Source organism: Berghia stephanieae, chromosome 5, assembly GCF_034508935.2.
Source record: "Berghia stephanieae isolate SIO BIC M18660-M18661 chromosome 5, UCSD_Bste_1.3, whole genome shotgun sequence".
Lineage (NCBI taxonomy): Eukaryota > Metazoa > Mollusca > Gastropoda > Nudibranchia > Aeolidiidae > Berghia > Berghia stephanieae.
In genome coordinates, this window is record NC_088364.1 from 33,854,505 (window position 1) to 33,877,753 (window position 23,249).

The following is a 23,249-nucleotide window of genomic DNA, read 5'->3' on the forward strand; positions in this document are numbered from 1 at the left end:
TCACTAGCTACTCTTCACTCTTCAATAAATTTCTGTAAATCTTGACAAGAAGTGTCTATAATACTGACACTAAATTAGTTTTATCACTATAGGATCGGACATTTAAAAGATGTTGTCGGTTTATATCTTCCTTTTATTGTTTAGCCTTTATTTTGACTCCTGTTTTGAATGGCTGTTGTTTATTTAATGCCAGCCACAGATTACATAGGACCTAGTCTGTGATGCCAGCACATATCTAGTATGTATGTTAGTGATTTGTAGGGCGCGGCTAATCAGTGAATCAAATAGTTATCTCGACCATTGTAGCGTCAAACAGACGGCAACCATTGATTGCTATTGGATATGATTGCAATATGTCGCCAAGTTCATTCCTTCGCATCAAATAGGTAGCTGATAAATCCTCTCTCATTTTTCAATCATTGTGTCCTTGACATAAATGAATTTTCGCTTCTTTGTAAAATACACATAGTTGGCATTACTGGGTTATGAGTGGTGTTTTTTGGACCTCTTCTTGACCTCAGTGAAATTGAACTAACTTAGCAACTGGCACTACAATTGATATTGATGATTTAATGTTTCAAATATTACATTTATAGGCGTGGCATGTAAAAATGACGAAGTTTCAGTATGAATGGATGATTGTTATCCTTGACGGATTATCGATTGAGGGAACTAAGCACAGAATGTGTTTCGTGTTAATCGATGTTTAATTACGTATTGTGTCATATCTGTCCCTGTTAGAAACAGTAGCAGTAGCAGCAGTAGCACCAGAAACTGTAGTAGTAGTAGTAGTAGTAGTAGTAGTAGTAGTAGTAGTAGTAGTAGTAGTAGTAGTAGTAGTAGTAGCAGCAGCAGCAGCAGTAGTAGTAGTAATAGTAATAGTTGCAGTAGTAGTAGTAGTAGTAGTAGTAGTAGTAGTAGTAGTAGTAGTAATTGTAGTAGCCGTTGTCGTCGTCGTCGTCGTAGTAGTAGTAGTAGTAGTAGTAGTAGTAGTAGTAGTAGTAGTAGTAGTAGTAGTAGTAGTAGTAGTAGTAGTACGGCTATGTGGTCTTGTGGTATGACACTCGCTTTCGGATCGGAAGGTCCTGGGTTCGAGCCTCGCGCTCGGCGCATAGTTGAGTCCTTGGAAAAGGCTCTTTGCTCACTTTCTCTCACCGTACTCAGGTGTAAAATGAATACCTGGCCGTTAACAGCGCTGTCTTTGTCCGAAAAATTGTAATATCGCCTAACAGGCGTCATGTCCCGACCTACATGTTAAATGTTGCTGTTGACCAGACACCCCTTGTAAAGCGCTTTGAGCACATTTAGTGGATATTGAGAGAGAGAGAGAGCAAGAGAGAGAGAGAGAGAGTGAGAGAGAGAGAGAGAGAGAGAGAGAGAGAGAGAGAGAGAGAAAATAAGTAGGAGTGAAATATCTGTTCAATGTTATAGTTATCATTTAACGTTATAACAAGTGTAACTAAATGATAAATTGCCATATTTATGGACAATAAAGATCTATTATTATTATTATTATTATTATTATTATTATTATTATTATTATTATTATTATTATTATTATTATTATTATTATTATTATTATATTGCGCTATATAAAGCTAAAATGTGTAGTGTGCGTGTCGTCGTAGTAGTAGTAGTAGTAGTAGTAGTAGTAGTAGTAGTAGTAGTAGTAGTAGTAGTAGTAGTAGTAGTAGTAGTAGTAGTAAAATCACACCATTCTTACCTTGGTATTTATATTACAACCATCATGTTTTGCGAAATAACGATATCACAAGGAGATAAAACGTTTCCACCTATTTCCTATGATACGATGGTCTACTTTCAACACACAGATGGATGACCACACATGAGGTTAACATACGGACAACCTAATCTTCACCATAGTAACCTGCATCGAAGTTATAATTATGAGCGTACAGATAAACACTTCGTCTTCGGTTCTTCACTGACCAAGTAGTTTACGTCCTGAAGTAAGCCAACTGAGCCAACCACTAACAACACATTCGTGTGTGTAGCGCAGTTTTGGTGTTTACCATTTTATTTTGTCTCCGAAGTCTGGATCGTCGATCAAATAATAATATATATAGACTGAGTCGATTGTTCAAACATGGCATGACCTCCCTGTGGTAGGTGGTAGGGAATAGTCTACATTCGCCTACTTCTTTCGCAGACCACACCTTATTGATAATATTCAACACGCTATTCATACACCCAATCTACAATGATAATAACTACACAGTAAAGGCTGAGGTGTGTGTATACGTCGTGCATGTCGGTGACGAAGAGAACTGTGAGCAAAAAGTAAATAGAAGCTGCGCGAGATGTGGCCTTGACACGTTTGAATACAACAGGAAAGCATCGTCGCCGTCGTCATCGCCATCCTTATCATCATCATCATCATCATTATTATTATTATTATTATTATTATTATTATTATTATTATTATTATTATTATTATCATGCAATGTAATGTAATGTGATGGGAAATTTATATAGATAATATGCGCTTGGCTAAGAAGCGCATAACATTGCCATCCGGAAGTATAACAGGCAAACACACAAAACTGTGTGTAACCATGATCTTTTATAGTCTGGTTAATACAGTTTAGTGAGAAGTATTCATAAACTCATAAACGCGGATGGCAAAAAAACAATAACAAAGCTTCGAGTGACGTCATCTTCATTCTATCTATAGCGCCATTATTCATTTACAATGCTCAATTGCGCTTCACAATGGCAATAACAAATAATACGTCAACAAATTAATAAATATACACCCCCCACACCTATGTATATATATATATATATATATATATATATATATATATATATATATATATATATAATATCATCATCATTATTTTCCTCATCCTCATCCAGCATCATCATTATTATTATTATTATTATTATTATTATTATTATTATTATTATTATTATTATTATTATTATTATTATTATTATTATTATTATTATTATTATTTTATTTTGACTTTTACTTACGCATTGCATTATAACTGAGGATATGCGGTTAGCTAAAAAAAAAAAAAAAACAACAAACAAACCAAAAAAAAAAAAAAAAAACCCTCATAACATTCGTGAGAACGAAGTTGACGTTACACATGTGTTTGTTACTGTTTTCCCCCAGTTAAAATTATGATTTGGTCTTAGTTATATAACTAAATTCTATCAATCAGACTATAAACGTTCAAGGTCACGCATAGTTTTAGGTGTTGGAACGTTATATATCCGGCTTTCGAATGTTAGTTTTCTGGCTTAGCGCAGAGTGTCAATAACGTACTAACACACTAAACAATGTGTAACCTTAAACTTATTAGTTTGATTAATACAATTTAGTGAGAACTATTCATTAAAATGGCTGGTTAAAAATAACAAAGAGTTGAGTTACGTCAATTTCGTTCTATCTTTCTCATGTTTTTTTTTGTTTTTTTTTTTTAATGAGTCGAATGGCGACATAATAATAATATGGAGAAATTGTTAGATAACAAAGTAGGTTGATAATCGTTAATAGATAACAACGGGGCAAGAATAGTAACAGCTCAGACCGAACTGTATTATTATTGTCATGACCTTGAAGATTAAAAATAGTCCCTCAGCGCCTTGAGGCCCATGGAACCGGAGTTTATCCCGGCTTTTATAGCGTGAAACGGACACTGCCGTTTGATAGAACGCAAAGTACTTTCCGCCGGATCTCTCTGTGGAGAGACAGAAGGGTGGGGGGGGGGGGGGGGGGGGGCTTCACCCTGGAACGATCACAGTCTCTTTAGGTGTGAAGCGAGTGCTCTAACAACTGAGATAATATTAGGAAACCTCACCGGCGTGACTTATAATAAGTGAATCAGAATGCGGCTCAACCAATGACATAAAATAAAGCTAGGTAAGCTGACGAGAGCAATACCAAGAAAATAATAAATAGTTTTGTAACTATGATGAAAATACTTAGATTTAAATTGTTCAACTCACATCACACAATATGTTTGCTCAGTAAATCCCGGACAGATGATAATTATAAACAGTATTCCAGTAAATACCGGTGGGGGGAAAATCCCGTAATCTTAACTATTTTAATGTAGGTGTTCTATTGATATCTATCCACTAGTAAGATATACATAGTTAAACATCCGATTAGCAAGGTTGTGAAATAACAAAAAGTGTGACCTATGAACTGTGAACGTATTGCAATGGGCGATGGGGGAAACCGTGTTATCATGAATGTGGTACCATAAACTACTCGAAGACTTGGTCATGTTTGGACACGTAATAGTATAGAGGTACTGTACATACCATAGCCATAGAAGCACTATTCTTAAGGTCAAGCCATTTAATTTGCGTAATATTCCCTGTTGTTGGAATAACAAATTTCAAGGCTTCTCAGGAGGGATCATCACCAAATCGTCATCATGATGATGATTTTTATTATTATTATAGTAGTGGTAGAAGTAGTAGTAGTAGTAGTAGTAGTAGTAGTAGTAGTAGTAGTAGTAGTAGTAGTAGTAGTAGTAGTTGTTGTTGTTGTTGTAGTCGTGTACAACCATCGCTATTACTACTATTATTATTATTTTCAGCATTCTCAGTTGAATGGTTGCATAAAAGCAATTATAAGCGGTCGACCTAACGCAGAGAAACGCCACCTATCGTTCCACCATTACGGCATTTCGTAATATCGGGGTTTATTCATACTTCGCAAGAAGCGAGATAAGCAAAAAGCGTCCAGTCTCGTATTTGAAGCTTATCGCTGTTAACAGATAAGATAACATTAAAAGGGTACAAAGCATTGCGAGCGTACACAATATATTGCTTTTTAGTCTTTGGATTAGGCGCTTTACCCAATTTTGCTCACTGCATTCAGGTGTCAAATGAGTACAAGTCAACGACATCTGTATAGTAATAATAATAATGATGTCCTAGGTACAGGTCCGTCAAAACATAAACTTTAAGCAGCTTACAAGCGTTATTTCGTCCTACATGAAGATGTTGGCTTGAAACATCTTAAAAAGCGCTTTGAGCTCAAGATTTTGTGGCTAGTACCTTCTTGTAATGAGTTTTTTTTATCTTTAAAACATTCTTACCTGTCAAAATTGCGGGGGTTTTTTTTAGTGCTTCTTTACCGTTGTTGGTGTACAAAGAATCGAGGGGAATTCGGCTGCTATTATCTACTCATCATTACATCATTGCTACAAGTAAAAGTTTATTGTGTTTGTGTGACTATAGTCAGATTTTAAATAAATGTCGCGTGTTTTTCTTCTCAGCTGCCCTCCAATGCATAGCTGCAAAAATTTGTATGAACCTCTGAATCAATTTGTCTTAATACAAAAAGTTTTTTTTTTTTTCATGAATTTTAAAGCAATAGGGAAGGATTTCGTTTATTACAGCTATATTAAAATCGATAACAGGTGAGGATCGAAACTCATAGAAGATTTACATTATCAAAATTATGAATTTTCCGCATATCCATTTTGAAGGAATTCGTTAAACTAGAGTGTTCGGTTAATTGAAGCTTAAACGATATACATGCAGCATTTGAATATGAAGCAACCTAGAAGAGCTCCATGGAAGCAACGAATGGCAATTATTAACTATCAGACATCTACATTTTATAACTATCAATACACATTACTGGTGAATACAAAAGAAAGTGAAGATAACGCGCTTCCAATATAATTTTGATTGCAAATGTTTGAGAATAGCTGTGTTTATGCTACAGAGGATTATATGAATTTATGTAGACTGGTAAAAAGTAAACATTCATCGATTATGAGACAGTGTCTCCACAAATATGTGTTCAACAATAACAACAACAACCAAGAAATACTGGATACATCAATCAGCACAGTCTGATGACGATGATGATGAAAAGGAGAAATGAAACGACTACAGAAAGATTCCGAGCATCACTCTATCCAATGAAATGTAATTTTCGTTTGGTTTGCGAAGGTTGAGGCATGCATTTTCTCAGTCTACTCTTTGTTATCATTTATTGCCTCGTCGGTGAGAGTAAATTTGGTGTTCCTCCTCTCAATCTTTCCCTCTTAGACCGTGGGCTGGCAATCGAAACCCTCCCCCTCCCACCCCCCCCCCTCCCCCCCTTTGGGATTTTTGTACACCCATATTTTCTTAAAGAGTACCCATAGAAATGTTTAAAAATCGATCATAGTCTTGTAGCATCTCAAATAAAAGATCTCGGTGAGTGGAGTGCAGATATGAACATTATAATCATATGATATTTTATCTTATGGATGTTAGTGACACTACAAAGCACAGTTAAGCAAGAACGACTTAATAGATCGATAGCAGATGACATTTGCTATTGTGTCACCAATGGGCGCTGGAAGATGCCCAAGCATATACTGCTGGGTGTATCAGTAAGACACCTTACAGGTAATGCACAACTCATTCATATATTGAACAGATTTGGACACACTATTTCATATTCAGTAATTCTGGAAATCGAAACTGCCATTTGTGACAGCATTACCAACTCCAGCAACATTCTTCCTCAGCAAATCAAAACAGAGAACAACCTTGTAACTCACTTCTGCTGGGATAACTTCGACCTAGCTGAGGAAACATTATCTGGTTAAGACACAACACATACGACACACGGGATAGTGATTCAGGAGGTAAGAGAAAAGCCTAACGAGGAAGTGACCAATGAAAGAGAAATTGATGACACTGCCAGACAGACACGGGTCAAACAACTGTTACACAGAGTAAAAGGCGATCCATGAATTACCAACCCAAAGATTTACCACCGTGTTTCTTAAAGCAAAAAACAGAATCAACCATACCGACACTTGAAGTATGTGTACCATGTTCTGTTCTAGGTGAAGTTCCACTGTCAGATTTCCTGTGGATGTTTTGTAGATCCAATCTAGAAGGATTGAGAGGGAAAGTTCCTGGCTGGCAAGGATGGGTTTCTGCTTTGGGAAAACTCATGCAAGGGACAGGTTTTGAAGAAATTATCATAGAATCTGGCATCTGTTTTGTTTTGTTTGTGTTTTTAAGGGTTTTACGGCGCTTGCAACACATTTAGGTTATATCAGCGCCAGTAAAAAGGAAGAAAATGGATAGTGAAAAGTTCTAGAATTACAATTAAAGCACCCAAGAAAAGGTAAGACAAAGGGGAACTGGAAACAAAAAGGGATCAGATGTAGATTCCAAGAGCATACCACCAATGTACTTAGTTTGAGATCACCTAAAAGTCCCATCCGGACACAAACACAAGATCCAACAAAGAGGAATACACTCAAATGCTTACATTATACATTCAAAATAAATATAATAATACATAACAGAGAGATGATTTACAAGGAAAAAAATATCATCTCCCAAAACAATAACTATGCATTTGACTGTTTCCCTCCCAGCCAGGACTCCGGCCAGGGCCAGGACAAAACCAAGAAATCTCATTCCAAGACAAAGACAGAGAGCATGTTGGAAAACAGATAGAAGGGGATAGAAGACACAGTATGGACCCCCCTGCCCACTATGGGAGGTCAGGATCCCCACCCAGAATCTGGCATCTGTGCAAGTTGTTCTATGAACAAAGTGATGAGTGGAAAGCACTATAATAGAGCACTGAGAGTTCACGTGTTGATGTTAGAGGCTCTAGAAAGATGTTTATTTAAACAGTTTGAGCAGCATACCAACTCCAACATTCTCATCAAATCTGTGAAAAAAGAATCAGTGAGTCCATGCTCTTCATGGACGAAAATAGTCTCGAGTGTGCATCAGAGAATGAAGACTTCAAAGATTTGTGGATGCGATACTCACACTTTAGGGAAGGAGTTCACCACGGATGTCTTGGAAAAAGTCCAATTTTGGATTATGTATATGGATAAAGTTTGACTGTTGCTAAAATTTCTACGAGACACAAAGACCAACAACTTCATTGTTCATGTCCAGTGCCTTCAGGAACTATGTCCCTTATTCTTAGCAATGGACCATCAGAATTATGCTAGATACGTGTCAGCATACCTCATGTCTCTGACCAATCTTTCCCATTCACATCCAGGTGCTGATGAGTTGCTGAAAAACTGGGGCTTCAGTGTTTCTCGATCACACGTTCCAGCATCAAGAACAGCTGTAGACATGTTGATCGAGCAGACTATCAATCGGCAAGCAAAATGTAAAGGGGGGATTATTGTCTTCAGCAGAAGTATGCCTGCATATCATCGCTGGTGATTTACCAGACCCACAAGAGATGAGTATTTAAATGCCACTCTCGAACAAGCCGACATGAATAAGGAAGACACCTCCATTCACAAAGAAGAAAGACCATCAAAAATACGGGAAAGTGAGGCTTCTATTCAGCGTGTGCATTCTGCAGTGAACAGATTCATAAATCCCTTTGATATTGACGAAAAGAAATCTTTAATAATATGTTTATCTTCAGGGATGAGAGCAGCAGAAAATATTTCTGATGATCTTTTGTCTGTTGACCAAAAGGGCCAGGAACAATTTAATGAATTTGTTCAAAAACCTCTGGTGGAGAAAGAACATTCCTTTCACAAGCCCATAAAAAAAGACATCTCTGAAGACGTTTCATAACGACCATAAAACTGTCACTGTAAAACCATCAAAATAACAAAGTGTACAGATCGCTGCACAGAGAAACATGTTTGAGCAGTTATTGATGGTCAGTACACATCATGACTTGGATCTGCAAAAAGTGTTGGCATATCCTCTAAGTCCAATCCCATGGGCCCTTGCAATACCAGATGGACTTCCAACAAAAACAGACAAAAGTGCATTGATGCATAAATTAGAAAATCCTGTCGCTCTTGTTGATGTCACAAACAATACGAATACATGCAAAGAAATTGTAATTGATGGAAATGCTATGTTTCATTCCCTAAAAAGTATTCCGGAAACTTTTGGCCAGCTGTCAGAAAAGATCTTTCAACTTTTACCCTCAGCTAAACGTATTCATTTTGTGACAGATTCGTATAACACAAAATCCATCAAATCTCTTGAACAGACCAGAAGACGCTCCAGTCAGACAAAACCCTTGTTATTGCGGGGACTATCTACAAAAACGCCAAGAGATTAGAAGTCTTTTCTATCTAATGATGACAAGAAAAATCTCATCAACCTTATTCAAAAGTCATGGGAGGATGATACAAAGGCAAGGAAATACTGTTTGTATCAGAAGAACCATGCACTTGCTTGACAAGTAGAGATGGAGTAACAACAGAAGCCACCATCGTACACTCATTATGTTCATCACACGAAGAAGCAGACAGCTGCATTATACTGACTTCATTGTTTTCATGCAGCCAAGAGTGATTGTGATGAAATTATTGTTCACTCTCCAGATACAGATGTCTTTCTACTGATGATGTACTTTGCCACTGAAATTTCAAAGCCGCTGTTTTTATGGACTGGAACAGGATGTCATCGCAGACTTATCAACATATCTCTATTATCTCAGATGCATGACACAAGTTTGATTCGTGCAATTTTGGGATTTCATGCTTTTACAGGATGTGACACCACTAGTGCATTCATTTGAAGATGAAAAATTAAGCAATTGAAAATCATGAAGGCAAAACCATAGTTTCTTCTTGCATTCGAGGCTCTTGGTGTGAATGGAATTGTGGATTCTTAGCTTCTGGATGACTTGGAACAGTTTGTTTGCTTTATCTACAATAAAAATACTTATTCAGATGTGAACAAATTGCAGCCCACGGTCTATCTACTTAGGCCCAACCTCGATTGGATTGCGCTCACAGTGATACGGGGGAAGTCGCGCAACCTCGTGTCAAAACTCCCTGATTAGACCGTCTGCTTTGAAAGCTGTTTCTGGTTCATTTCTGTTTTTTGTTGTTTTTTTTTTTACTTAGGAGTATAGTTAGCATTTTGATAAATGGTCAGAATATGTAGTACTGTCTGACTGAACCATGACATCATGTCAGCTTTTATAATTGCCAAAGTTGGAGCCTTAAAGTGACCGTGGGCCAACGAATGGTAGCGCTGTCCAATACAATACAGCTGGGTGCTTCAATGGAGGGCAGCAAACGATAATTTAGTCAGTCTTAAAACACCTTTGCATTGACCCCAGAATAATATTCCAGATGATGCAGAGAAGAAAAAATGGCACGGCATCCTTTTAAATATCCATTCTACAACACAATTGGTCGAATTGTGAATTCATATGAGTGATGAACCATCCATTTACCGATCACTTGGAATCTTTCCGTCTAACTGATCACACGCATTTTTGGTCTCTCTCTCGTATTGGTGACGAGAATTATAATACTACCCAGCTATTGTAGGAATCTTTACTTCTTTTTGTAATTTTTTATTAAGGTAATGATGTGTTTATTTCTTGAGTGTATTTCAGTGGATTATTGTGTATCATGTTTTAAATAATTCGTTACATTGATTTAATTTTGTATAATCACTGTGTCTGCAGATTGAGAGTAAGTTGCCTCATTTAACTTTAACACCCTGCCTTTTCCATGATTATACAAGCATCGCCGTTTCTTATCTTTATTACGTTTTTATATATATAATTGATAGCTATTCAGTAGTTGCTATATGATATTGTTGTTATGATTTTGATGAGTTCTATTTAGTTATTTATATGTTTTAGATGTTTTTTGCTCATGGATTGTTTAGTTGTAGGAACTTGGCTGCTAGATAATAGATTTTAGCATACTTGGGGGACGAATACGATGAGGGCGCGGTTGGACATTATTGCACAACCCGGCATCATCAGTGTTCCTCAGTCCCCTGTTTTAGGGGGTTCAAAGGAACTGATTACGTCTTAGATGTGATTTCCACACGTCTTTTTCTGGTAGGGATGTTCCTGAATCCACGGGAAATGACAGAAGTTACGTCAGGACAGAACATCAGAGGTTCATATTAGTCTTGTTTCAATAATTTGTCACATCAAACTATGGGCATAATCATAATATGAGGGGTGTGGCCATATCGGGGACTAAGGGTGTGGTTTAGTTTTGGAGCGGTCTGATTCGAGGGATATAGACGGAATGACTACACCCAAACACAGCGAATGTTATGAGGCTTGATCTAATCAGTCAGATGCATAGCCCTACTATGACTCTTTTAGTACGCCATGGTCAGATGTCACGGGTTTGAAGAAGAATTATCCATATAATTAATATTCATTAGCAACGTGCATCCTTAGTGGTATCTGGTACTTAGCCACCCCCCCCCCCCCCCCCACATAGACACATAGATAACACAGGACGGTAGTCTGTGGATAGACACTCAGTAAGTGTAGAGGAATATAGCCACGCCCCTGGGACAGTCGCAAGGCTCAACTATGTAAACTATCGGTAACCTACGATGGAGACGTGAAAATTAGGGGCTCCTTCTATTCTATATGGGCGTGTTCAATGTCAAGTCAGTAAAAGTGGCATTTGTGTATTGATGGTGTGTGATTAACTAAAATACACGCCTTTTCTGCCCCCTGTATCTTACCTTATAGTTAAAATTACTCAAAAATTAATCATAAATTACTCACTGAATAGAAACCTTCGAAACCCGTGCCTAATTTACTATACGTTTGATGCTTATATCATAATTTTAATATTGTAGTGTTATACATTGTTAATATGTTGTGTTGCGAGCTTTAGTAACATTTTGTTATTTATTGTTATTTTGCAGTTGTTACCATAAAAGGTAATTTTGTCAACTGAATAAAGTTACAGTGGTGACCCCGACGTCAGGATTGAACACACCCTTCCTTCAACATGCCAACCAATCAGGATACCCATGAAGCCAACGCAGTGTCCATCAAACTACCAACCTTTTGGCCACAAAGAGCTCAAATTTGGTTCGTTCAGGCCGAGGCACAATTCACAATTAAAGGAATCACAGCTGACGTAACTAAATACAGTTATGTCACAGCATCCCTCGACCAAGACACTGCCACCAGAGTTTTCGACATCCTGACCAACCCACCAAGCACTAACAAATATGAAACCCTCAAACAAAGACTCATAGACAATTACAAACTTTCTGAAAGAGAAGCCGCATCTCGCATCTTAGACATTGGTGGTCTGGGTGATTCCAAACCAAGCGAACTATTGGACATTTTCGGGGTGAAAGAGATTGATTTCCTTGGACACAGGATCAGTTGTCACGGAGCAACTCCTCTTCCAGCGAAAGTGGAGGCAATTCGCTCATTCCCCACCCCTACAACAACATCAGGCCTACAGGAATTTGTTGGCATGGTCAATTTCTACCACCGTTTCGTGCCAGCAGCAGCTCAACTAATGCAGCCACTTTACAAGGCATTGGCTGGTCAAACAAAAAAATCTGCACCCCTTCAATGGACAAATACCCTACAACACGCTTTCAAGTCAACAAAAGAAGCCTTGGCCCAAGCAACTATGTTGTCCCACCCGCAGACATCAGCTCCTACTTCACTGACAGTAGACGCTTCTGATATAGCGATGGGGGGAGTACTAGAACAAAACATTGACGGCCAATGGAAACCTCTCGCCTTTTTCAGCCGCCAGCTTCGTCCTCCGGAACAGAAATACAGCGCTTTTGATCGGGAGCTCCTGGCTGTCCACTGTGGCGTTCGGCATTTCCGTTACTTCTTGGAAGGACGAATATTGACCATTTTCACGGATCATAAACCACTAACATTTGCAATGAACAAGGTTTCAGAACCATGGTCCGCACGCCAACAACGACAACTATCTGCCATCTCAGAATTCTCAACTGATATCCAACACATATCAGGAAAAGACAATCCAGTAGCTGATGCGTTGTCAAGAACAACAGTAGAACACGACACCTCAGACGACTTCGGTCTCAGTGCGATTTCTGAGGGAATAGATTATGAGGCCATGGCAACAGCTCAATTGAATGATGAGGAGATCCAATCACTACGCACCTCAGAAACATCCCTGCAACTGAAAGACATTTCTTACGGGACTAATGGCACTACAGTTCTCTGTGACATATCGACCGGAAGAGCACGGCCAGTGGTTCCCAAATCATGGCAACGAAAGATGTTCGACGCCATCCATGGTCTTTCACATCCAGGAATCAGAGCTACCCGCCGACTAATTTCACAGAAAATGGTATGGAAGGGAATGACCAAACAGATCAATGCATGGGCAAAGACCTGCACATCATGCCAAAGGGCAAAAGTACACAGACACACGAGGGCGCCCCTGGGAGAATATGAAAAACCCAGCGGACGTTTCAGCCATGTCAACATCGATTTGGTTGGACCACTGCCCCCCTCACGTGGTTATACATATCTGCTTACGATGGTGGACAGATTTACCAGATGGCCTGAAGCAATACCCATTACCAGTACTGACACAGAAGAAATAGCACGAGCATTCATCGCACACTGGGTTGCTAGATTCGGAGTACCAGAGAACATTTCATCAGACCGAGGACCACGGTTCACTTCACAGTTGTGGTCAAACGTGTGCACACTCCTTGGTGCTCAAATCAAACAAACAACAGCTTACCATCCCCAAGCAAATGGATTGGTTGAACGTTTCCACCGCCGCATGAAGGAAGCCATTCGAGCGAAACTAGAAGGACCAAACTGGATTGATCAACTTCCCTGGGTGATGTTAGGTATACGTACCGCCCCAAAAGAAGACCTCGATACCTCGTCGGCAGAACTCGTATATGGGGCACCTATTACAGTACCTGGAGACTTTGTTCCTGGTCCGGATCCCAACACCAATACTCCTGAAATGTTGAAAAACCTCCGTGAGAAAGTGGGTCAACTTCGTCCAGTTCCTCCGTCCACGCATAAAAAAGCAACAAGCTTCGTACCACGGGACATCAGCAAAGCTAAATACGTGTTCATACGTCATGATGGACATCGAAGACCACTCCAGGCTCCGTACACAGGACCGTATAGAGTTCTAGAAACCGGTGACAAAGTTTTCAAACTACAAGTAGGAAACAAAGAAGACTCAGTCTCAATCGACAGACTAAAACCCGCACACTGTGACATTGATCAACCTGTTCAGGTACATGAACCACCACGAACGGGAAGACCGAAGAAAGCACAGAACACGGGAGAGAGTAAAACGGGTGCAACCAACCAGGAGAAACGTATGATCTTTCCTGATGAGGAAACGTTGCAGGCCGAATCCAAACGCACTGAAAGGGGACGATTATCCAAACCCCCTGATCGGCTGGATTTATGACAAATGAACAAAAGCTCTGGCGGGAGCTATGTAGTGTTATACATTGTTAATATGTTGTGTTGCGAGCTTTAGTAACATTTTGTTATTTATTGTTATTTTGCAGTTGTTACCCTAAAAGTAATTTTGTCAACTGAATAAAGTTACAATATGATAGATGGGATAGATGCCAGGACATCATTGAGTACTATAAGTAGAATTTGGATAGATGCATTTGCTTCCATGGCCAGTGTTGCGGTAAGTCGCGTCTGGAGGGTAACAGTCGTGACGTCACTTCCCTCGTACAGAATACGTATAGTAACCTACTGATCATGTTTTTTACTTTTATACAGTCGGATCACATGACAGGTGAGAGTTCTAGCCAGAATGAAGAATAAATAGTGCCAATTTTCTTTGCTGGGCGGACGTGACTTCAGACTATTGAATCCGATTGACACCCCCTCCCTTTACTTTGAGTAGATGAGACGATGAGACGCTTCGATATTACTAAGAGTCGGAATAACATGACATTTCGCGGTTATAGCTTTTAGATCTCGCAAAGCCATCCAAACGCTGAGGTGGAGTAGCTCTTTGATGTCATCGCTTCATTGTCTACTGCATCGCTTCCATCGCTCGTTGGGTATTGCAACTACCCTCTGGTGGTGCGGAAGGTGTTACATATTTTGCATAACAATAACGTAATCCCGGGACGGGAGGTAGCGTCTTTGTTTCGGCCGGCCAGTTAAAGAGCATGTGATTAGTCGAACACGTTGATATGCTTGACTCACAATTCTACAGGAATGGACAGTGTCGGTTGATCAAAGAATATAACATTGTTGTTTACCAACCATTTTTCCACTCTGAAGTTCCTATCTCTCTATTATAATAAAATTGATACTACGAATGACAAAATCGACCAACAAATTAGGGAGTTACAAGTTATTCATAATAAGAATAGGTACTTTTACAAATTTACAATAATCCTTATCTAAGTCACTTTTCATCATCAAAGTCGAACCTTTTTCCCGATTTTTATCAAACAAAGTACAAAGTTAATAATTTTCACCCGCGGATAATATGGGATCCATATCTACATGTTTTAATTTTTTGAATCAAAGCTGGAAACATCCTGCGAAACTGGAAATCCTGTCATTTTCTTCACAACGATTAGGTTTTACTGATTGAGAACAGTCTTTACTCCGCCCATGGATATTTGGTGGCTGTCGCTATTGGCGGGTTGAATTTTAGAGTTAAAGCGGCCTTGGCTATAGATAGTATGCAGATGACGTCACTCAGGCCTTTGTTATTGTTTTTGCCATCCGCGTTTGTGAGTTGTTCTCACTAAACTGTATTAACCAGACTATAAAAGTTCATGGTTACACAGAGTTTGTGTGTTGGTCCGTTATACTTCCGGATGGCAATGTTGTGAACTCCTTGGCCAAGCGCATTCTATCTATTGTTGTGACAGCGCGGGATCATTATGGCGCGGAGTTGCTTGGTTGATGTTGAATAATGTAATGTTAATACAAGAGGCGATATGGCTAACCTGAGAGTACTTCGGTGTATTTATTTCAATTGCACTGCAGTATAATAGATTACACCCTTTAATGCTATTTATTTTTGGAACCATAATTCTTAGGCAATAATAATTATGATTTTTGGTTGTTATTATGTGCCGTTGGCTTCGGGGGAAGAATGGCGATTTTTTAATCGTTATCTATATTTTTAATGGGGTATATCTTCTGACATCTATGGTTAGCAGCCAGCGACATCTATACGAAGGCCTTGCTAGCAGCTCTATCGTCGCATGAGGTTCTCACATGTTTTGGCTTAAGTTCGTTTTGGAACGGGGTAATTCGGTTACTATCGGCTCTTTATGATTATGCTGAGGAACATAGAAGGGATGAGTTATGGGCCTTGTTATCCAGTTATTATTCTCTTTACCGACATGTGAGAAACTATGATGGAGTGGAGGCTATGTGAGCTAGACCTGTAACGATTATCTACTCATAACCAATTATCCCCGGATTAAAAAATATTGACAAAATGTTTATAATGTGCGGCTATGCTATGTGGCCTTGTGATATGACACTCGCGGTCGGATCCCCCCTCGTGGATCTTTACCTTGCAGTTGGTGAGGGGGCTTGAGGCACACGGGAGGGCAAAGGTGTAAATCCCGGTCGACCGTCACGAGACCATCCCGGGTATCGAGCCAACGAGCCACATGAGCTGCTCGCCCCGGTGTGTGACTAAATTTGATCCAAACCCGGTGCCCGAATAGCAGCCCTATCCCGGGCGCCACACTATTGTCCTTATGTCGAGTCCAAATCAGTCCCGTCAAATAATACCGCGTTCGTGTCGCCCGGGTCGTCGGCACGTCCGAGAAAAAAGCAAACGTCCCATGCATCAATCGATTCGCGGCCTGCCGATTGGAAAATGCGACGGCGGGGATGGCGAACTGACGCGTATATTGTCCCTGAACGTCGAGAGCCAGAGTATGGCAAAAAATGAGCTTTTATCAAAGCTACTGGCCGTTCATTGCGTTGATATCCTCCTTTTACAGGAGACCCACCTTTATTCAGGCGCGCAATCTTCCCGATTCCAGATCCCAGGCTATACGGTGGTCCAACGCGAGGACACTTCGAGGCTCAAAGGAGGGGTTAGCGTTTACGCTAAAGAGCCATCAAAGGTAAGGGTCATTGAGAGCGTAACGGACAGCAATGGGGTGAACCGAATTTCCGTGGAAGTAGGTGGACTGTGTTTGCATAATATTTACAAACCACCTAGAGCGACTTGGACTACACCACCGGTACCGGTGGTCAGCCATCCTTCCATCTGTCTGGGAGACTTTAATAGCCACCATCACGAATGGGGCTACCGAGACTGCAACGAGGCAGGAAGACAACTCCGCTCATGGATGGACTGTAATGATCTATACCTAGTGTACGATCCTACAGCCAAGGGTACCTTCCGGGGTACCCGCCATAAGAAGGAGTATACTCCAGACCTCACCCTCGTAACGAAAGGCGCGAACGGTGAACCGCTGCAGGTGAAGCGGACAGTCCTCGGGGACTTTCCGCATAGCCAGCACAGGCCGGTTCTTGTCACAGCTGGGGTGACAATACCGAGGGTGCAGTCTCTCCCACTTTGCAGATGGAATTTCAGGAAGGCTGACTGGGAGGAATTCAGTTCCTATATCGAGCAGGTCTGCCCTGCCATTCCTCCCAAGTCCAAGAATATAACCAGATTTAGTAGGCTACTGGTTAAGAGCGCTCAACGCTCTATTCCACGGGGCAAACGGAAATTCTACACCCCTTGCTGGACAGCAGAGTCGGAAGAGCTGTACCGAGAGTACCAGCAGACCCAGTCCCAGGACACAGCCGATAGACTACTTCAGTCTCTGGCAGAGGGAAGAAAGCAACGGTGGCAGGAGACCGTGGAAAGTCTCGACTTTACACACTCCAGCCGCCACGCTTGGCGTTTGATAAAGAAATTGGACCCAGATCGGAATTTCGCGAAGGCTGCACCGGAATGCGAGGCAGACACAATTGCCAAGAATATTAAGAACCGTAGCAAGCGGATCCCTAATCAGGCTTTTGAGCGCGGTGTCCGCAAGGCGTACCGTACGATTCTGGACTCGCTACCTGCGGAGGAGTCGGACTGGACGGCCCCGTTCAGCCCCCGAGAAGTGGGTGCAGCCATTAGCGAAGTGAAGAACGGCAAAGCAGCTGGGATAGATGGTGTATATCCCGATATGGTGACGCATCTGGGCCCCAGGGCACGGGCCTGGCTAGCAGAGGCAATGTCTGACATCCTTGCAAACGGAAAGCTTCCACAAGTGTGGAAGCATGCGAAGATAGTTGCCATCCTGAAGCCAGGGAAGCCGGCGAAGGAGGCAGACAGTTACAGACCCATATCGCTGCTGAGCTGTCTTTACAAATTGTTGGAGCGTGTTCTATTAAACCGATGGGGGCCGGTCCTAGACGCTGCCCTGCCACCTGAGCAGGCAGGCTTCAGGGAAGGGAGGTGCACCACGGAGCAGGTCATTGCCCTTACAGAGCATATTGAGCACGGGTTCGAGAGAAAACAGCAAACAGGTGCTGTGTTTATAGACCTATCAGCGGCGTACGATACGGTCTGGTGCGATGGGTTAATGCTCAAACTTGCAAAAATCATAAGGTGCAAAAAGACCTTGAAGTTGTTCTCTTCGATCTTAGGGGAAAGGCAATTCCACGTCGCGCTGGGAGACGTCACGAGCAAAGTTAGGAAATTGAAGAATGGGGTCCCTCAGGGTCGGTACTTGCGCCAATGTTGTTTAACGTTTACATTAGCGATATGCCGAACACTTCCTCCCTGAGGCTGGGATACGCAGACGACTGGGCACTCGTTACTCAGAGTAAAGTGTGGACCCGTCTCGAGAGCGTACTCAGCGAGGACGTCACCAGACTCAAATCCTACTTTGACAAGTGGTACCTGAAGATGAACACTTCAAAAACCGTGGCCACTGCATTTCACTTATGCAGTGGCTGGCACACCCGTAAACTGAATGTCCTAGTCGGGGACCAGCCACTCCCATATGAGCCGCGTCCAAAATATTTAGGGGTGACGCTGGATCGCAGCCTTACCTATCGGGTTCATCTCGGAATAGTCTTCTGAGGAAGCTGGCGGGATCGACTTGGGGCGCTAGCCAAGCGCTCCTGAGAACATCCGCCCTGGCACTATGCTATTCCACCGCGGAGTATTGCGCTCCAGTGTGGGGTAGAAGCAGAAACGTTGAGAAGGTGGATGTAAAACTTCGCAAGTCGATGCACATAGTGTCGGGAACGCTAGCAACAACCCCTAGAGAATGGGGCCCGGTAATGGCAGCGATCCAGCCCCCCGATGTCCGGAGGGAGACCATTACGGGAAACTGGCTGAGTAAGATCAAAGAGAGAGGGAATGGGGATACCCCTCTCATGCGCATAATGAACGGTGCCCCCGTTTCGAGCCGAAATAAGTCCCGGCAACCCTTGTACGCAGAATCCCTGACTACGGACAGAGCTGCACATACGAGATGGAAGTCGGTTTGGACGAATTCAATCCCTCGTGGGGGCGGGGACCTACACTCCTCTAAGCTTGGTGAGAAGTTGCCAGGCTTTGATACCAGTAAGAGGAGACACTGGGTAGCTGCGAATCGGCTTCGGTCGAGGAGCTGCCTAACGGCCGGTGCGTTACATCAGTGGGGTCTAACTTCCTGTCCTTTATGTCCACGCTGTGGGCAAGAACCCGAAACGGCAGAGCATCTAGTCGAAAGGTGTGTTGTGACGATGCTACCGGGCGGGTTCGCGACGGTGCACGAATGCGGACCGGACTTTGCTGATTGGGTCGATCGTCATAACATAATAGTGTGAACCATAAGAAGCTGCTGCGGTCGGATCGGAAGGTGTCGGATTCCAGCCTTGCTTAGGGGTATAGTTGAGTGTTCGGGAAAGGCTCTTTTTTCACATTCTCCAATGATTTACTATATTATATACTTGTTGCTTTCTCTCACCTACTCAGGAGTAAAATGTGTATTTGACCATTAACGTGCTGTCTGGGAATTTGGTAATATCGACCAATACTCATTGACATCTAGTAGCGTTCTACATTTTAAATGTTGCTGTTGGACAGTGACCCTTTGTAAAGCGCTCTGAACACATTTAGTGGATTTGCGCTATATATATATATATATATATATATATATATATATATATATATATATATATATATATATATACATATATATAAGATCTTATTTGTATGTAAATATGACCGTCTATAATATGATCGCATTTCCTTAGGGTCGGATTACTTTGGAGAATTTCTAGTCTATTTGGCAATGCGTCTGTTGATTTCTAACAACGAAGCCATCTCACACCCTCACAAGACTATATATGTTTCTTCTTTATGCCATGATGGTGGACCTCCATTCACTCAGGGGGCATATCTTAGCACAGTTTTTTGTTACAAAGGATTGGAATGAAGACTTCAAGATTTTGTCTTCTCTATGCCTAATATAGGACTAATATGACAACAATGATTTATTGGAACTGGTTTATATATACAGACACTGACATTTTTTCAATACTCATTATATGCTGTTATGATGGCATATTATAATGACGATATATCATTTTTGTTTTTTGTTTGTTTTTTTTTTTTTGTTTTTTTTTTTTTTTGTTTTTGTTGTTTTTTTCTATCAGGAGCATTAATTTATTTTAGTACTATTTTGGTGCTAGGACTAGGAGAGGAGTAAGCCTTTGTCTTCTCTATGCCTAAAATATGACATATCGATTTTGGCAACATTGATATATTGGAGCCGTATACATAGTCTATAACTTTGGGGAGATATGTGGTCTTAGTCTTAGTGACTAACTAGACGTCACTAATGGTCCCAGCTTTATACCATTATGTTATTGTGGCACACTACTTAATAGCTGGCACTTCCAGCTAATTTGTATTTTATATGTATAGACACGTGTCAATTGTTCAATATTTCATTAGATGCTTTTACGATGGCATATAGTATAATTATACTGATGATTTTGCACCTTTTTTCAATCAGGAGCCTTAATTTATTACTACGGTATTTCGTTACTGGGAGAGGAGCATAGGCTTTTTGCTCTCGATACCTACTATGCTAGTGTGGGAGAATGATTTTTTGTAGCTGCTAGCATGGTTTATTACGTGAGCAGATAGAAGGTCTTAGTATATCATCAATTTTCTCAGCTTTACACGGTTATGGTAGTATGACAGAGAATCTAACAGTTAGTGGTACTAACAATTGACTAGTGCATTATATGTATACAAACATTCTGTATCTGCTTTATCCATTACACACACATATCTATCTGTTTTTATATGGGCATATTCTAATGATAATAGATTCAGTTTAGTACGAGTGGACAGGAATGAAATAGGATTACTATATTAGCACCGAGGATTGATTAATTTAGTCTTGGGTTCAGTGTAAAGTTGTTTTCTCTCGAGGAATATTTTTTGATGGTTAGACCTCGGCTGTCTTCACCCGTGTATTCACGTTTGGAGCAGTCATAGGTGCAACACGCCAGACTATGGAACCCTCTTGTGAGGTTTCGGACATAGCTTATATGTCCAGGATTGATCATCCTTTTTCACTGTCATTACGACTCTAATGACCTACGGGACTCTAGGTGCTTAATCTTTTGTCCTGGCCCGGGGGTAGTGTGCACTAAGTCACCTGTCACCGGCACGGTTTTCTGCCGTTATACGTTAGACAACCCAGACATTAGATGTCTGAGGCTCTGTCTAGGCCTCATCAGCCAGATTGTTTGTATCAAGCAATCTTTATGTATGACCCACATCATTTCCAGACTCTGGCTGCCTAAGCCTTTGGCCCTGGACCGGAGATAGTATTGACTAAGCAAGTCATCTATCAATGGTACGGTTTTCTGCCGTTTTTTAGCTCTTTTGACATTCATATTTTAGACAGTTGAGACGATTTTTGTCTCATATGCGTGGGTCATACATTAGTTAGTTTTTCTCTCTGATGTAGATCTATGCTGCTTCGCTCATACTATTTGAGTTTGGAGCAGGCATAGGTAAAGTTTGTCAATGCCAGGGAACCCTCTTGTGAGGTTCCGGACATAGCTTATATGTCCAGGATTGATTATCCTTTTTCACTGTCATTACGTCTCTAATGACCTACGGGACTCTAGGTGCTTAATCTTTTGTCCTGGCCCGGGGGTAGTGTGCACTAAGTCACCTGTCACCGGCACGGTTTTCTGCCGTTATACGTTAGACAACCCAGGCATTAGATGTCTGAGGCTCTGTCTAGGCCTCATCAGCCAGATTGTTTGTATCAAGCAATCTTTATGTATGACCCACATCATTTCCAGACTCTGGCTGCCTAAGCCTTTGGCCCTGGACCGGAGATAGTATTGACTAAGCAAGTCATCTATCAATGGTACGGTTTTCTGCCGTTTTTTAGCTCTTTTGGCATTCATATTTTAGACATTTGAGACGGTTTTGTGTCTCAAATGTTTGGGTCATACAATAGTTATTTTTATTTATTTATTTTGCTGTAGATTTATGGTGCTTCGCTCGTCCTATTTGTGTTTAGGGGCAGGCATAGGAATAATTTGTCAATGACATGAAACCTCTTTGTGGGGTTCCGGACATAGCTTATATTATGTCCAGGATCGATCATCCTTTCTTACTGTCGTTACTATTCTAACGAACTACATAAGCTTAATCTTTGGGCCTGGAGCATACAGGTGAGAGAACATTTATTTCAATTTTTCTTCATGTGAGATAGCACATATTATAATTGTTGGATATTTACTCACTGCATAGGGATTGTTGGGTTTGGATAGGGATACCTATGAGATTTCCACTCGTGTTTTTGGCGTTTGGAATAGTCATTGGTACAAATAGCAATGCTAAGGAACCCTCTTGTGAGGTTCCGAACATACCTTATATTATGTCCAGGATTGATCATCCTTTTTCACTGTCATTACGACTCTAATGACCTACGAGACTCTAGGTGCTTAATCTTTTGTCCTGGCCCGGGGTAGTGTGCACTAAGTCACCTGTCACCGGCACGGTTTTCTGCCGTTATACGTTAGACAACCCAGACATTAGATGTCTGAGGCTCTGTCTAGGCCTCATCAGCCAGATTGTTTGTATCAAGCAATCTTTATGTATGACCCACATCATTTCCAGACTCTGGCTGCCTAAGCCTTTGGCCCTGGACCGGAGATAGTATTGACTAAGCAAGTCATCTATCAATGGTACGGTTTTCTGCCGTTTTTTAGCTCTTTTGGCATTCATATTTTAGACATTTGAGACGGTTTTGTGTCTCAAATGCTTGGGTCATACTATAGTTATATTTTATTTTTATTTTTCAGGTAGATCTATGCTGCTTCGCTCCTGGTATTTGCGTTTGGAGCAGGCATAGGTAAAGTTTGTCAATGCCAGGGAACCCTCTTGTGAGGTTCCGGACATAGCTTATATGTCCAGGATTGATTATCCTTTTTTACTGTCATTACGTCTCTAATGACCTACGGGACTCTAGGTGCTTAATCTTTTGTC

General features: G+C 41.1%; 1 protein-coding gene across 3 annotated transcripts in view; it reads right to left on the bottom strand.

The window, feature by feature from the left end:
• Positions 1-4,046, bottom strand: part of LOC144972793 (cholesterol transporter ABCA5-like) — a 59,768-nt gene extending 55,722 nt beyond the window's left edge. Inside the window, exon 1 of one of the 3 annotated variants that reach the window (XM_078914436.1) lies at positions 3,982-4,046. In XM_078914436.1, coding sequence (XP_078770562.1) covers positions 3,982-3,983 — 2 coding nt within the window. In that variant the 5' untranslated portion in view covers positions 3,984-4,046. Of the gene's footprint in view, positions 1-1,723; positions 2,364-3,981 lie in introns of those variants that run through there. The other 2 variants (XM_078914438.1, XM_078914437.1) reach the window with 2 other exon arrangements.
• Positions 4,047-23,249: the final 19,203 nt, after the last annotated feature.